Source organism: Acanthisitta chloris, unplaced genomic scaffold (assembly GCF_000695815.1).
Source record: "Acanthisitta chloris isolate BGI_N310 unplaced genomic scaffold, ASM69581v1 scaffold3631, whole genome shotgun sequence".
Lineage (NCBI taxonomy): Eukaryota > Metazoa > Chordata > Aves > Passeriformes > Acanthisittidae > Acanthisitta > Acanthisitta chloris.
Window position 1 is genome coordinate 7,969 of NW_008656969.1, and position 18,210 is coordinate 26,178.

The 18,210-nt window shown below is 36.2% G+C and overlaps 1 protein-coding gene across 1 annotated transcript in view; it reads left to right on the plus strand.

The window, feature by feature from the left end:
• The window catches only part of CNTN5 (contactin 5), a gene marked incomplete at its 5' end in the record, with an annotated part of 69,023 nt that overhangs the window by 5,724 nt on the left and 45,089 nt on the right, over positions 1-18,210 (plus strand). The window contains one exon of the mRNA XM_009084546.1: positions 7,906-8,026. Coding sequence (XP_009082794.1) covers positions 7,906-8,026 — 121 coding nt within the window. The remainder of the gene's footprint in view (positions 1-7,905; positions 8,027-18,210) is intronic.

Sequence of the window (18,210 nt, forward strand, 5' to 3'; positions counted from 1 at the left end):
CAAATCTCCAGATATTTCAGCCCTATGCTGATTACTGGGTTTTGCCCATTTGTCATGCTACTGCAGTTATATACTTGAGTGATCAGAAGCAGTTTAAAAATAAAAAAATTATCTCACCTTTTGGTAAAATAAATTTCTTGTAAATTAGGGCGGGTAAAATATACAATAAGGATTTCTAGAATTTTTGGTTTATGACTGGTAACTATAAACCAAAATATGAACACAATGAAGACCACAGTATAATAATGCACTTGCTTACAGGATAAAAACAGCTCTAGTGAGTGGATTGAATTTATATCACACTGCGTTAGAGAGATACTCTGAACATTTCCTAGAATCAAACAAATATGTAAACTGGTGCACATAAGAGTTTGTGGCATTGGTTATGAATAGAGACTAAGGCAGACAGTTGATAAGTAACATTTTATCTTGTTTAGCCTGGAAAAAAGAAGGCTAAGGGGGCACCTTTTCACCCCGTACAACTAGCTAAAAGGACGCTGTAGTGAGGTAGGGGTGACAGGATAAGAGGAAATGACCAAATTGCGCCAGAGGAGGTTTGGATTCGATATTAGGAAAAATTTCTTCACTGAAAGAGTGGTCAGGCATTTCAATGAGCTGTCCAAGGAAGTGGTGAAATTACCAATCCCGGAAGTGTTCAAAAGGAGTGTGACTATCGCACTTGGGGATATGGTTTAGTGGTGACACAACAGTGTTGGGTTGACAGTTGGACTCGATGATCTTAGAGGTCTTTTCCAACCTTAGTGATCTCCTCTATTTGATTCTGTTTTGGAGGAGGGAGATAACCAATCATTTTGTAAAACATGAGCCTTTTAACATTCCCAAATACCAATTTCTATTAAAAATGTTTGTAATAAAGATGTCATGAAATACAGTCAGACAATTTTTAGACTGGTTTATCCTATTAAGGTATTTTGTACCTTTCCTTGTTTACAAGAAACATTCTGATGAAAATAATCTTGGGATAAATAAAAGATATTTCATGACAGTCCCTTCTTTCCCCTGTTTACTTGCAGCTGATGGATCATTTAATTACTTAGTACAGTGTTAATCTGGGCTGTAAGAGCACAGCTGAGTGTTTGAATAACTGATCAATATACCTGAGATCTGATACTGATTTAACTTTATTTCTTTCTCTCAATAAAATTAATCTAACTCATTTGCAGCAACTCAAGCTGCACTTGAGATGCACTTGCAGCATTCAGGCTGACTCAAGTCCTCCCTATCCACTCACAACACTCCATCACACTCTGGCATTCCTTGCCAGCCACAAGTGCTCAGCCAAAACAACTGCTCTCATAATTCTTGCTTTGTCTATGCAAATTGCTCAAAAATGCTGCCACTGAAAGGGTCCACACTTCCCCTGGACAATTCTTGTGGATTCACAAACCTGAAAACTATCTTTTTACTTCTTACAGACAGTGAAAATGTAACTTGGTTTTATCAAGTATGTCTCTGTCAATCTGCATCAGCCTGGATACTACTATACTACCATTAATATAGTACTACATACCATTGATCACAACAAAACTGATAACAGTTATTTCATCTTCTTTGCTCCAAATATGCTTTCATGATTAAAAGACAGAACTCAGAACTGAGAAATCTGCTGCTTTTTAGCAGATTAAATACTTGCAATTTATAATCATCATAAGCAGGGGACAAACAAGTGGTTGATGTGTTCAAACCTGAGAATTTGCATGAAATAGCACTTAAACTGTCCTAAATGCATTATGGACAGAATTTGGCTTGAAGCCAACAATCCATCATAATGTACATATAAATTGTCAGCATAATTTAAAAGAACTTTATTGTATTGCTGTTTTTCAGTTACTGTTGATGGTCCTAAGATAACATTGCCATGAGGTTATTTTGTAAGATCATTAGTTGGCTCCAGATAAATGCACCAAAAATGAATTCCACTGCTATTCATATATGTCGATCAACTGTGAAATAATTTCTCAATTTAATCTGACTGAATTTCATTCATAAAGTTTGTTTTTCTAAATCAAATAATGTATGAATCAGGAATGCACCTAATATGTGTTATATGTAAAAAAGGCCCATATATTTTAAATAATTATTTAAGCTGAATAAGACATCATAAACAGCCCAGGATTTTTTTGTCTGAGATTAAATCTCAGTCCTGTTTACTTACAGACTGTTGTTTTTCTGTTCTCAGTTTACACAGAATACAACCTTTCCAGGGTTTTAGTACCTCCCAAGCATTCTCTTCTTATAGAAACCACTTTGTAGGAAAGCATTCTCACCTCTCAGTGTCAAGAGATTCAGATGGCAGCCAGCAAGCCTCGATAAACCCCTGTAGTCATAGTAAAGAAATGACTCAAACACCCCTTAGGCTTTCATCATAAAAGTTTTCCTGCAACAGCAGTCAGTGTTTGCGACTTTCTTTTTCCAATTGATTTAAGCTTTTGTTGAATCATGATCTTTTGCAATAGTCTCACTACCATTTTTAGATATATTCTTCCCAAGCAGAGAGACAGTTTTCACTGCATGTTGTCCAGGTTGAGTTCCCAACCTGAATCCTCTGCACAATAATAGGCAACCTTTCTAGTCCCCAGGCCTTTGCAGTGCAGAAGCTGAGAGCTGCACGTTGCCATGTCATCTCTATTGACTGCCCAGTATTATGAACTTCCTTGGCTTTTTGTCCCTCTTTTCAAGATAAATCAGTTACATCCAAAGAACTGCAGTTGGAGTGTGGAAGGGAAGTATTACAATCAATGTGGAAAATAAGCAGCATTAGAGATAGCTTAAATGAAAGGTGGGATTGATACAATGACAAGAGCATAATATTTCAGATATATTTTCTACATAAGATTCTGTAGTTTGAATATATGTAATCAACTAGGTGATAATCAATCCAAAGTGTAATTCTTCCATGGAAGTGGCAGAGGAGAGTGAATAAGAGACTTACTAGATTTTAAGAAAGTGCTCTAGGGTGTAACTGTGAGCTCCATTTCAAATGCAGGCAGATTAGAGATTGTTCTTGTGCAAAGCCTTCAGAAGAAAAGTTTGGATACTGACTGGACCACCTTGGTTTAGAGATAAAAACTCAGCAAATGAATGGACAGATTAGCAGAGAGGTCTCCTAGCAACTGGCTCAGGATAATGGACACACTCTCACAGGAAGAGTGAGTTTAATTCTCTTCACTCGAAGAACAGTATGTAAAAGTTACCTTACTGCAAAGCAACTCACAAGGTTTTAGGATCCATGAAATGAAAAGGGGAAAAAATCCTCATACAACTTCCTCTCTGTGAAGATGTGGGATGGATGAAGAAGTATTCATTCCCCAACAGTAAACTCTCTGAAAACTGTCCTTTGTTTTTCTCTGCAAATCCCCAGCATTAGGGCAATGGGTGCAAAAAAACATCCAACAAAGTGAATCTTACTGAGCAAAGTATGCATATTATATGTTCCTTGGAGCCTTTTGGATTTTGAGGAAGTATCTGCACATCAAAAGCAAATGATAATGTATAGGTGGCACCAATTTTTGCAAAACGTTGTTTCAAGCAATACCTTACAGGTAAATCTAATTCAATACATTCCAAACATGACTATGACCTCAGATAGAATGACAAACTGGAGTAGAAAGACCCATAGATTGACACAGCATTTATCACTGGATCTGCCCAGAACCTAATGAACGGGACACTTAGGAGCATAATATGAATGATACAACAATTTTCTGCCCCGAACCATTAGTCATAACAGAAAACACTGATAGATGTATTATTATTTATTTGCTGCTTAATAAGGACAAATAGTGTGTTTGGTGTTACAGTTGGTCCATAGCTGATGCTGACCTTGAAGATTACACTTAGCGTTCCTGAAAAACATTAAGACCTGTTTTTTGAATCTACCTGATTTGTTCTAAGTTTTAGTTTCTGTAAAGTACAAGATATATTTCATACCATATAACTTTATATTGAACAAATGCAAATACTCTTGATACTTGATTAAATGAGTAATGATATTCAGAACACCAAAGAATATGGATTTTTCTAATAAAATGCTACTTTGAAATAGTGCACTTCTTGCAAAATATTCCCTGTCACAGAAGACCATAAAATTAGTGAAATAAAAAGCAGCTTTTAAAAATGTCCAATTAATAGCGTCAAAATTTAGATGTAGAGAAAGAAAGTTAAACATCGGCTTAAAATTTCAGCTTTGAATAAGATTGTGATCACATGGTTGCTGATACATCAGGCTGTCCTAACTCATGTTAGTTGAGGTGAGAGATCTTTCTACACCTTTTGCATCCGTGTCACCCAGTTTTTGTCTTCCCCAAAGGGGAGTGTATGTCTCTGCTTTTGCTGAAGCTTCATCTCTTTTTCCACTAAGACTAAAAGCAAAGTTCTATCCTTAGATACTTTTCTTCATGGAGTCTCTGCTTCATTCCTACTTAGCAGGTTTTTTAAGCTGAATTGCAATTGCTTAAGTTTGAGCAGCATCTGCAATAACAAGGTACAGAGATTTCCTTAAGATCTAGAAGGCCAGCACATCAGTTTAACCTCCCCCAAACCCTGTTGTGGTCTAGAACCTCTCATTACAGGATAAATTAATCAACAAAATAATTTGTCTTCTGAGACTTATAAGAGACCGTAAAATTAATAACCACCACTTTATAAATGCCATTGAACAGCAATGATTTGGTAATTTTTAAAGGTCCTGGTCAAATATAGCTCCTACTTATCTAAATGGAAGCTAAAGTGTCTGATTATTTCCATGATCAAGAATCTAATGTCTAAGTATATACCTATCTGTATTAAACACAGTGGTTTTAATATCTTTCTGCTCACACATCCTCAGCAATGCTGGCCACATGTCCTGTTACGCTGCAATAAAAGTGTTTCATAGGGATCTATTGTACTGCACTGCTCTCCACTTAGAGCAATGATTCTTTAAATTGCTGCTTGTCTTCCCAGTTACAAAGGTGTGTAGATGAAATACATATTTTAGATGTTTTATAAGAATATTCAGAGTCACACAGTCATGAGTGTGGAAGTTAGAGTGACAGCCAAGATTTTAACAGCTCCTGAGCAATGAAATCAGACAGTTGCTATCCATTATGCTATTTCTCCCATTTAACAACAAAACACACATTAAATGGAAATTGCCCTCAACAAATATGGACTGATTCTGGTCTTATCCTTCTAATAAGTGACACTTTGTACCAAGATCACTAATGGTCTTGAGAAACAAATGTTTCAATGGCTAGTAAATCCTGAAGTTGACTCCTAGTAAGAGTGTGTGCTTTTCTTTTGCATTTAGAGCTGTAAAGTACTCATATATTCTTTTCCACTGCTGTGATTTCTGATATGCCAGAGCAAGAATATAGGAATTGCATTATGTCCTGACTGGTCTGAGTATCTTCCCTCCAGCAATATCATTATTGAGGCCACTTCAGAAGGCAAAACACTCCCATGGTAATCGCGGTCTTACATCTACAGGGTTATTAAGCTATAGATCATGTCCACATTCACTCTGGTCTCTAAGGCAGCCTTCAAGTCCTACCTCACTTTGCCTTCTTTGCATGTGAATATGCTTTGGTAAAGATTTTACCTTGGTGCTTGGTTAAGTTCCAAAAATGCAAATGAAGAGAAGATTGGTTGAGGAAGGTATGCCAAGATGTGCCGAAAAAGAATCCTTCTGCCTAGAAAGAAGAAACTAAATTATAGAAGATTCTATCTTGAAACAAATCCTATTTCATCTTGTCATTAATGACCTTGAGATAAGAGATAAAAGTATGCAAATGACAGTTGTATGGGACAAATTGGACACCTTACCAATACAGCAGATTATGAAAATAACACATGGGAGCAGACAAGAAATGTAATACTACAAAGCGCAAGGTCATGCACACATGAATGACTGGATATAAAGTGTAAGCTCATAACTTGCAAATGACTGAGAAGGATAAAGATCTGAATGTATCTACATGAGCACAGAATAAGTATGTGCCCAAAAAACAAGCAATATGAATCTAGGTGAAATGGGTGGAAAATTTCCAGCATAGCTAGAGAAGTACACATGTGCATCCCTAGTAAGACTTTATTTTGAATGTAGGTACAATTCTACTCACTCGGAATCAAAATTAGTCAAATTAGAACCATTGCATAGGAATAGTATGGCACAGAAACATGTAATTCAAGGAGAGACCATCAATCTGTGCTTGGTTAGCCAAGTAAACAAAATCTGAGAATGGAAATCCCTATACATTATAAATACTTCTTGAAGTGAAACACCAAAGAGGAGTTATTGTATTATATTAATACAGCATTAACTACATGCTAATAAACCCTAATGTTTAATATATAATGTCTAATATATAGTATATTGTATATGGTAGCTATAAGGCAGTATAATAAATATGTAATATATTACATTACATACTGCATTATAATTACTCAATTACATTATTTCATATTATATTTTTGTATAAAATGTCCTATATATAATGTAACCAATTCTATATGTCTTTTTTATAGAATATTAGATAAAGTCTAGATAATATAATTTTAGATAGTCGAATAATTGTAGTTTGTATACTATAATATATTATATATTTATATAATATTAATTAAATATTTTGTGCATGTCATTGTATACAAATTATACATTACATATTACAGGCTGCATAAGTGTGATGAATACATATTCTATATGACATAATTATAGCCAAAACATTAAATATATGTCATATATAATGAATGTTATATAAAATCTACATAATTGTTGAAGAAAGTTAACATGTTGATTCACATATCATATTTGCCAAAATTGTTGGTGCTTACATTAAATCAAAAACTTGCAGTCATTTTTATGACACATAATTGAGTAAGTAAACTGCAATTGCTACACTGTGTGGTCAGTGGGACTTTTGTTTGCACTTACCTGTTCTTTCCCTGAGTAGTGACTATATTAAATCAACAATATGTATGGACTTGGGTTCCCTAAATCTGATGGAGCAATGGTTATTGTCTCCAGTACGTTTTGATATAACAATGATTTTGTATATGCAAAATATAACATTATTGCTCAAATTTATGAAATAAGACAGAGATTCTTAGCAAAAGCCATATATTCTTCAAAAGGCTATTGTACTTTTCAATTTTCCCTTTTCTGCTCATAAATTTGGGGCACTGTAATTGCTGGCCATAATTCTAAAAAAAATAAAAATAAAAATTTGAACTGGTTCTCTCTTTATACTCTCTATATACATTTTGCATGTTCAGATTTAAATACATACAGATTTCAACAGGAAGAATGAGAATCTGTTCGTATTTTCTCAATCATATTTAGCATCAATATCCTCTATGTTAATAAAAATCAATATTTTCTTTAAGGAAGAATGAGAATCTGTTCATATTTTCTCAATCGTATTTTGCATCAATATCCTTTATGTTAATAAAAATCAATATTTTCTTTCAAACTATCTTTATTTCATCAAAGTAGCAAGACATATTCCAAATGTCACTGCATTGTACTGAAAAGGAAGAAAGCATCCCTTAATTTCTAAGAGGACTTTTTTAATACCAGGGACAGCATCCAAAATATGTCTGTTCATCTTTTAACGAATTTCTTTGTGCTGTTTCGAATAATTCTCTTTGAATATGCAAATATGCACAATGTGCTTTAAGCAAAGTCAAAGTTATTAAAAACCTGAAATCCTCTTCTTTAATCCCTATTAATAATTGTATAAATGCAGTGTTCTGATAATCCTCACAAGAGGGTATTAAGGCACATGCATTTTGTAAGATGAAAGCTGCATTCAGGAGTTGTTCAAACCGTACAAATGCACCCTCGCGAACTACCTTGAAAACAGATTTTCTGAGTTTTAAACTAACAGTTCATCCCTTTTTCAGCAAGCATCCTCTGCAGATTTAATGATCAGGAACATCCTCCTGATGCACGCTGGGAGATATGGTTGCAGAGTCCAGACTGCAGCAGATACTGTGTCAGATGAAACAGAGCTGCTTGTTAGGGGTGAGTATGCTTATGGTGCTCGCCTGAAAACACAATCACCAGACACTGTTGTACCAGAGAATTTAACTATGTGGGCATCAGTGACATCTCTGCTGTGCACTAGTCCTTAGATTTTATACCATTGAAGCCATTTGTGATTAACCTGCTGTCTTTGAAAGCAGTTTCACCATAACTGACCTGCAGACATTTCAAAGAAAAACAAGAGACTAGATAATGTACACAATCTTAAGAGAGGTAAGAACATGAAAGGTACACCAGATTAACTGGAATGCAGACAATTGGTATTCACAGTATGATGAGTTCTGTGATTTTTTATGTGATGCTTTACATTTTATCTTATGTTCAAGCCATTCTCTCAGGTTTAGCAGTTTAGGAACATTCACTCACTTCCTAAGAGGAGGGACCATGCAACCTGTTGAAAAATGATAGATATGAACAATGAATGAAACAAAAGCCCCATAATATGCCAGGGATTTGTTTTTTTCCATGCATTGAATTGCAACCACCAACTGCTGACTGCATCTTTAGACCCAGTTCTGTAATCTGCCATGTTGCTTTACCTGTCATTTAATGTTCCTGATTACGCACAGGAACAGAGGCCTTTTCCTGCAGGATCCCAGATCATATCAAGGACACCAACTAGTTTACAATAAAGCAGGACACTAGCACCATATGTGCATTCCATTAAGCAGAGTATTTCTGCATTCTGCACTTCTTGTGTGTGTATGTTTGTGAGTGTGCATCCTCATGTGGGTGTTCAGTGCCTGATGGGATCTGATGGCTTGCAGTTCACTTATTGGCTTTACAACTGGTGGGTCGTGCAATCTCAAGAGAGATGGATCCCTGCTAGGTAGTACAGCTGGGTAGCCTTACTGTGGATTTTAAATCTTTTGAAAGAATAAATCAAGGTAGATATTTTATTCATATTTGAAAAAATCCAGATTTAAAAAAAACCAACTATTTGGATATTATAATCTTTAAAAATACTTATTCTACCACATTCCAACATGTCTTTAGACTCAATGTGTTCCCATTCAACACTTTTAGGATAAATATATGCCTTAAATGATAAAGAATGTTTCTGGCTGCCTGCAGGGCTTTCCAGATTTTGATGAAAGTAGTCACTAAATATTTCCATAAAGACACTTTGAGGACTGTCAGATTTCCATGAGCTATGGCACTGTTGGGACAGTTTTATTCAGTTGCCTCATCACAGACATGTAATATCATTTTCACTGTCTTATCAAACCTGATTTATCCTCGTGGCTTATGCAAGACCTTATGTGTTACCTGTGTCTGTCTCAGACAGGAGCTGGATGCCCTATGTATAGGCAAGGCAATCTCAACTTTAATGCCATTGAACTTCATAGTGACAAAAATCTCTTAGCTGTTATCTAGGACACTGCAGACTTATTATAAATTATTTTTTTAAGAATACTGGTTATATAATTTACTTTATTGAATTTGTTGTAGAAAAATGCTTCTCTGAGGAAGAGGTTTGAGATTACAAAAGCAAAGAGAGGCATTGTAAGCAGTATCAGACTGTATGTATGTGAGTCTCATTACCATGTCACCATGCTGTTGATATAAAAACTATAACTGCTTTGTAATGGAATTTAAATTCAAATATACTTTGCTGACAATTTTCTCCTTTTCCTGTTTCTGTGACTGGATAATTATAGGATGGAGTAAGACATGTTTGCATCACTTTCACAAAATGATTTGTACTGTGTGACTGCTTTTGTCCTGATGTAAAATTCAGTTTTCATGGAATTATAAGATATGGTTGCTTTGCTGAAGTACTTAATTTCCTTAAGATATCTGTAAAGCTTATGCAAATGAGGGCAATAAGATCCTACAGTGTCAGTATTGCTTTCACCAGAAAAATGTAGGATGATTTTGTTTTGTATTGCAGAAAATATTTAAAGCACATTCAGTGTAGAGTTGCTAATGACTAATCCTTTTAGATTTCAGCAGTTCAAAAATCCAAAATATTTACAATAATCTAATCTATCTCTCCTTATACTCTTACAGGAACTTCATTTTCGTTCCAGTATCTCTAATTCTTTTTTCTCCCCCTATCTCAGTTTATACAGTGCACTCAGTGATGTGCAGTTTGACATCGATGATCCCAAATTGCAGCACCTTTCTAATTTCTTTAGGTTTAACTTTTGGTGATACCAGACATTGATTAGGAGAAGACACTGGCAGAAACAGATGTTTCAATAAATATTCCAGTAAACTCTGAAGAATTCCACCTGACAAAGGAAGTCATCATCTATGAAGAAAAACAATTGCCACTATGCAGTAAAGTCTATAATACAAAGCCATATGATTCTTTATTTCCAGAGTAGTTTCTAGTTAAAATAATTTCATTTTACGCATATTACAAAACATCCTTTTGTTTCAAATGTTACAGCCCATGGCCAAACTGAGATAGCAGAAGCTTTGTTATGAAGTCTTAAAAGTATTGATATAAGCAAAGTTACAGCACATCCTTGTTCTGACCTTTCTCTCCTTTTGCTTCTGCAGAAAATGCCAGTCTTGCATACTGATAATATCATACCAGCATATAACAGCATTTCAATCATTACTTATATTGTAGGGTTCATTTGGGGTTTTTTTTCTCAAAAAAATTATTCTGCTCACATTTCTACAGGAAATAAATTGGACATACAGAATAAATTAAATTAAAATAATCTCATTTTCCCTCCTTTAGATATTTGTGACTATCAGAATTACTGCTATTAACAAATTAACTAAATTTGTACTGAATTATATATTCAACTGTGTGTTATTTTAAAGTCAAAAGACTGCTATTCAGAACTTAATTACAAGTGACTTGGAAGAATACTTTGCTTGCTGCAGCGTCCTCAGATGGAGGAAGGAGAAACAAACATTTTGCAGATTTCTGTTGCTCATAATTAAGATCCTGATCACCCCTGCATTTTAAAGCAAGTGCAATGTCTCCGCATCATTTGTTGTGGAGAAAGCATGGAGCATCCTTTAATCACATTTATCTTTTTTGAAACCATTCTTGCTAGTTGCTGTATTGGAAATTCTGTGGAATATAGGCCAAGGAACTGTGTCACTATTTTTGCCCTTGTTCTTCTTTGCTCTGCATTATACAGTGGAAGCTAAATTCCAAAGCTACCACCAATGAAAGACAATCTGAAGAGCAGAGAAAGAATAGTGCCAAGTACATCTCAATTCCTTTGAGTCTAATTACTTACAAGAAGCTAATTAATAGTATAAGATTTCTGAATTTACTATATACGTACATAAAAGTGTGTGCATGTGTGCATGTGAAAAACAAAGGAAATTGAGACAGCAGCAAGTTTCTATTCCACAACTTTCTACAATGTGTTAGACATGTTTTAAAACCATTTTCAAATTCACCACCCCACAGGTCTTCATTTTAGGTAAGCTACAGTGAAATATGTGTCTACTATTATTTCAATAATGATTTTTACCTAGTGAATCTCCTTCAAAAGTGTACATGAAAAAATATTTTAGGCCATGTTTGGACAAAATTAGGATTCAAGTCCCATCAGCACTTACTACTAAAAACAAAACCTAAATACATCTCTAAGTACTTTGAAAATGCATTTAAACGATGTATATTAAAGTAAGAACAACTTTTTAGTGGTCCCTAGGAATTTCATTTTCTTAATGCTACCAATAATGTGGATTTCATTAGAAAGATATATTCTGCTGGCAGCTGTGCCTGTCAGGAAGTACATTAGCTTTCCAGTTTAAATGTCTTGCATTTTAATCTTGGAGTGGGTTGTGAATAAGAAGTATTTTGGTAGGCTCATGCTAGTCAACAGTGACCTTCAAAGGTGGGCTGTCCTGACATATCTGACATCATCTGTTTATATTCAAGTGGGCTACTACCTAACTTGCAAAAGCATTTCCTCTGCCAAATATACCTCTACAAAATTCTCTGCAATTCATCTTCACAGGTTGTTTTTATTATTAGGTACCTAAAAAAATAAGTCATGATCTTTTATTCCTCCATCCAAGATCCACCATCCCATCTAGTAGATGCACACATTGATCCTGTGGTGGTCCCCAGAGATGTCCTTTACTCTCTGAATGTGAGGAGGTTGAGAGAGATGATTCAGATCAAAGGCCAGCATTGATTTAAAAGCAGAAAAGGCAATGCCTATAACTTACAACTCAGCTCAGTAACTGCAATGCCCATCTATGAGGTAGGATATATGTTTTAATCTGTCTCAGACCTGGACTCAAAATCACAGTTTCTCCTTAAGAGCATGCTATACCTGCAGGTAGTTTTTAGGTGGAATCAAGATGTGTTCAAGCCCCTTTCTGAGGCAGAGAGCACAGAAATCAGTCAAGAAACAAATGAGCACCTGGGTTAAGACACAATTTAGGACATCTCCAGCAACCCAAATATTTGCATCTTTCATTGAGTTGAATACTGCTAAAAAATGAACAGAGGTTCCCACTAGGGAATCTGTGTCAATGTCTTAAGCCAATACACTGAACTGTGTATCAGAAAGGGAAGAGCTAAATAACAGTTGTTACTTATAACAGTGCACCCTCTGTACCAGATTTGCCCTCCATCAGAGCAATGAGACAGATAGTGGCAAAACCTTAAATGCCACTGCAATATTTTTGTGAAAGACAGTCATCAGAGCCCATAACAGCAGAAGGTATAAAGGGCAGGCTGATATACCTCAAGGTCATCCAGAAAAGAAAACAGTTTTTCACAGAAGCTGGTAACTATTCTGGCACCTCGACTTGCACAAATGTGCTAAATCAGTGCAATCCCATAACAGGAATTATGTATGTCTGATGATCAAAGAAATAGTTTTAGTGGAGTGAATGTGTACAACAAAAATCACAGCTAAGGACTTACATTCCTGACACCCAAGCCATTGTCTGATTTCACTTCATTTATGTCTTTTGTTGTTTGCTCACCCAAGGAAAATATGTGCAGAATACCTGTTTGCCATGCAAACAAGCATGTTTACAGGAGAATATAGATATTTGCTACACAGTCAACAAATATTTTCCTCAGCACACAAAGTCAAGAGTCATTTAAGAAGAAGAAGTGATTTATAATTTTTATGAATGTCAATCCTGTCCTTGACATCAGTCCAAGAATATTTTTCCCATGTCATGTGCTGTGTCTGGCTATCAGCCTTTACTTACCCACACAGATCTTCAACATGCAGTGAATATTAACTATCAGAAGAGCAGAATAGCAGAATGCTACAGCTTGGCTTGTTTTCCATCTATCATTGGCACACTGGTAGTCGAGCTGTCTCTGTACTGATTTTTCACAAAGAAGTGATTACCAAAGCAAAAGGCTCTAATACAGGATAAATATGCATGTCATGTTCTGACACTAATGATATGATCACAAACATGGTTACCAACACTCAAGTACCAGCCAGGAGACTTGCCTCTCACAGATGTCTCAGGTGATCTTGTAGCCAGCAATGTGTCAGCTTTCCTCAAGACAGTGCCTGCTTGGTAAATTAATTTGCTTTTCAAAGCATGCCTTCCAGAAAGGGCTTATTATATTCTTGTTTCCTCATCATGCTGTTGAAATCCACAGCTATCTGTGCTTTCATAATTTCACTACAAAGGATATCTTCATGATCCTGTGCTTCCACCATGTTTCACTGTAAAGACATTCAGAATACCAAATAATTCTATCATTAAAAGGCTGACACTGTGAAGGGTCTGATTCTTATTAACTTATATTCGTCCAATTAGTTGCATTTAAAAAGGTCAACAGTATTTTTCTGTTTGTCTTTACTTGACTCATCAGTACAAAATCTATTACTCATAGACATTAAAAGTCACAGATAAGAGGAGAAGGCTACTTTTTGCATTTACTTCTGGCAAAAAAAAAGTATCCCTTTGCTCTTACAACACACAGTTTCTAATGAACTCATTTGAAGCACTGCTTTGCCATAGGCTGCAATAAATAAAAGCTTGAGTAAAAAAAAATCTCCAGCCAAAGGCAGTTATTGTATATTCCTTGTTCTTTCTTCTGCAAGTTTGGAGGGCTGGATGCAGAAAAACATCTGTAGTTCTGGAAAGAAATATAGTGGAAGTTGGGAACATCACTGGGTGTCTAATCACTGGGAATCTAATACGCTTTCACAAAGGTCATTATGAGGCTCCCTATAGTCAGTTAAGAGTAGAGATCCCTTTCACCTGCACTGAGGTGAGTAATAGTCCTGATTCAGCAGCAGTTTCCAAGAACACCAGGGAGTTTCTTGCAGATTAGAGAATCACTGCAAAATTTACCATGATAGTCATCTCATGTGGATAGGGACAGAGCTTCAAACATTTAGAAATGAGTGAGTGAATTTCGTTATATAAACCTCTGTATTGTTAGATATCTTAATAACACCACAAACACCAATGTAATTATTTTTCATGCTTATACCTTTCATGCATAACATTTCTTATTAGGAGCATCATGACTGAGTTAGGAATACAAGGCTGTGAAGTTAAAGGATAGCTTTACATCTGTGAAAGCTTCAGTAGCTAGTCAATGGTACAAAGTTTCCAGCATTTTTATATTTATTTAATTAACGAAAGCTTTTAATCATAAAAAATTACTCGTTTCAGTAACATTAAGTTGTCAAATAAAGTCCACCACTAAAGTCCTATTTGTAAATTACTCTTGTAAAGCTGGTTTACAATTCATTATAACCAACAGAGTAAGTAAGTAGCATTGGTTTCAGACTACTCAGACGCTGGATGCTGCATTACATTCTGCCTCACAACAGTCTATAGAGCAGCTAGGACATCTCCAAACTTTCTTTCATTTAAGATTTCTCCACTTGCAAAGAAGCAGAGAGCACCAGTCCCAAGATTACTTATTCAATGTTTGACATTCTTCAATATAAACAGTGTAAACAGTAACCTCTAGCAAAGGTTTACACTATAAAGTAACTACGTCAGAGAGAGTGTAGCAAACATGACAATCATTAAGTCTTTGCAAGGGAACTACAGTAATGCAGTAGCCAGGCAAGTTTCTTCAAGTTTTGAATTTGAAGTGCTAGCTAAAATAATGTGCCATCTTCTACAGAAAATATATTTCAAATAAATAAAGTGCAGCAAATTATATATGCATGTTTCCTTTTACTCATCAGTGATTATATAAAAGAATATATATATAAAACGAATATGGTTGGATAAGAAACTGGTTGGACAGATGCATCCAGAGGGTAGTGGTCAACAGCTCAGAGTCCCAATGGACATCAGTGACAAGTGGTGTCCCTCAGGGGTCCATGTGGGGACTAGTGTTATTTAATATCTTCATTAATTACATAGATGAAGGGATTGAGTGCATCCTCAGCAAATTAGCTGGTGACACCAAGGTGAGTAGTGCAGTTGACACACCTGAAGGACAGGATGCCATCTAGAGGGTCCTGGAGAAGCTTGAGAAGTGGGCCCATGGGAAACCCATGAAGTTTAGTAAGACCATGTGCAACCTCCATTATCAATACAGGCTGGGAAATGATCTGATTGAGAGCAGCCCTGCCAATGACTTGGGAGTGCTGGTATATGAGAGTCTGGACATAAGCCAGAAATGTGTGCTTGCAGCCCAGAAATCCAATTGTGTCCTGGGCTGCATCAAAAGCAGTGTGGCCAGCAGGTTGAGGGAGGTGATTCTGCTCCTCTGCTCTCATGGGACCCCACCTGGAATACTGTACACAGTTCTGGTGCCCTCAACATAAGAAGGACATGGAACTGTTGGAGCAAACCCAGAGGTGGCCACGAAGCTGGTAAGAGGACTGGAGCAAAGAGGAGAGCCACCAAGATGATTCGAGGGATGGAGCACCTCTCCTATGAGGAAACATGAAGAGAATTGGGATTGTTCAGCCTGAAAAAGAGAAGGCTTCAGGGTGGCCTAATTGTGGCCTTCCAGTACCCGGAGGGAACCTAAAAGAAAGATGGAGAGAGACTTTTTTTTACAAGAGCATGTAGTGACAGTACAAGAGGGAATTAATTTAATCTGAAAGAGAGTAAGTTTAGATTAGCTATTAGGAGGAAGCTCGTTGTGTGAGCATGGTGAGGCACTGGAGCAGGTTGCCCAGAGAAGTTGTGGATGCCCCTACAGATTCAAGGCCGGGTTGGATAGAGGTCTCAGCAGGTCTAGTGAAATATGTCCCTGCCCATAGCAGGGGGTTGGAACTAGATGATCTTTAAAGTTCCTTCCAACCCAAACCATCCTATAATTCTATGATCTCGTCCTTTTAATAATTTATATATTTTTATACATTTATTGCTCTCTACAACTACCTGAAAGGAGGATGTAGTGAGGTGGGGGTCATCTCTTCTCCCAGGTAACAAGTGGCAGGATGACAGAAAGTGGCCTCAAGTTATACCGGGGGAGGTTTAGATCAGATATTAGTTAAAATTTCTTCCCTGAAAGGATGGTCAGGCATTGGAATAAGCTGCCTAGGGAAGAGGTGGAATCACCAGTCCTGAAAGCATTCAAAAGTCATAAGGATGTGGCATTTGAGGACATGGTTTAGTGGTAAACATTGTGGTGCTAAGTTAATGGCTGGACTCAATGATCTTATAGATCTTTTCCAACCATAACAATTCCATGATTCTATGAATTCATAAAAGCATTTTATAAAAGTATTCTATATACTACATATATTATAAAATATGCTTTAGGAGAAACTCTTAGATAAATAACTTATTGGTGTTAGTTCTGTTATGAATAGACCGATGGTCTCTAAGTATTAAGTATTAACTTTGTTTCCAGTACTATCTCATTCATCTACGCTTAAGGATTTTAGTAGATTTAGATGCCAGTTATTTTCTGAGTATTTTAGTAATAGTTTGTTCACTGTTGTTTGCTTTTATTAGACCTCTCAATGACCTTTGAGATCTTTTCCAACCCAGCTGATTCTATGATTCCATTGTCCTTTTCTGTCTTACTGCTCAAAATGTGTTTTCTTTTTTTATGGATGTCAACAGACACCGTGCTTTTCTAGAGAACTAAAAAATAACATCCAGTCCTCTAAATTCTCTGTATCAGTGTTGTACACTCTTGGAAATTTATCAGCATACACAAAACTAATTAAAGTCCTTTAAATAATACATGTATTAGTACAACAAATGTGGCAGGCAGATTCCTTAAAATTAAGATGAAAATCAGCTTTCTTCTACAATATATAACATGTATTGTAAGACTGTGTCCTGAGAGCTAACCAAATGCAGTGTGCAGCTCTAGTCTAAGTAAAATGAGCTCTAAGATTAAACAGCTACTTGGAAGCTGTAAGATCTTGAAATGGAGCAGAAAGCAATCCTGTAGAGTGAAGGGATGAATACCTTTGTGACTACAATCTGTAGTTTAACAGTACACATTTTGTGGTATAAAAATAAAAATAAAGGTTAAACCTATTTGTCTTGTAGACTGGCAGAACTACCAATCTAAGCAACAAATCCACTCTCATGCTATATTTTTTGAGAAGTAATGTTTCCTCTGAACTCCACTGACCTGGAGCAAATAGAACACAGGAACTGCTGGTTAGGTTGACCACCCTGCTCCTTTCCATTGTGATATTGCCAATAAAACTTGAAAGATAAGCACTTGGGTTTAAAGGTCTTCAAACACAACATTATTAAATGGAATGTAAACAAGGTCAGCAGATTCTTACTGGTCCTTGAAATTACACTTGAGCTCTAGCAAAGGCCTTGAAGATGCCCTGAGCAAAGACCCCATTAATTGGACTCACATAATATGTCCATAATACAGAACTGCTCCCTGAGGCCAATGGGTACAGCAGTGTTCCCATCCACACGGTTACGTTCCCAGTCCTTCTCCCCTCAGAATGGGAATGACAAACTGCCTGTTAGGATCTGCTCCAGCCTACAGTAATCCATTAATTGTGCAAAAGCATTGCTTGGGAAAGTCATAATTTCACAGGGTTGACATTACGATAGAGACTAACTGTCAACCTAAGAGCACATAGGACCAGTGTTAGAGTTCAGATCTGTACTTTGGCTCTCTTCAATGTATCAGCAGAAACATTTACAAGATTGGATGATAGTATATTACTGTAGATGGAGCATCAGCCCTTTAGCCCACAGACTCCAGAACAAAATATTTCCAGCAATCTGATCTTGTAATGGAATCTTTCTTTTTTATAATATTTTAATGGTATGAAAGG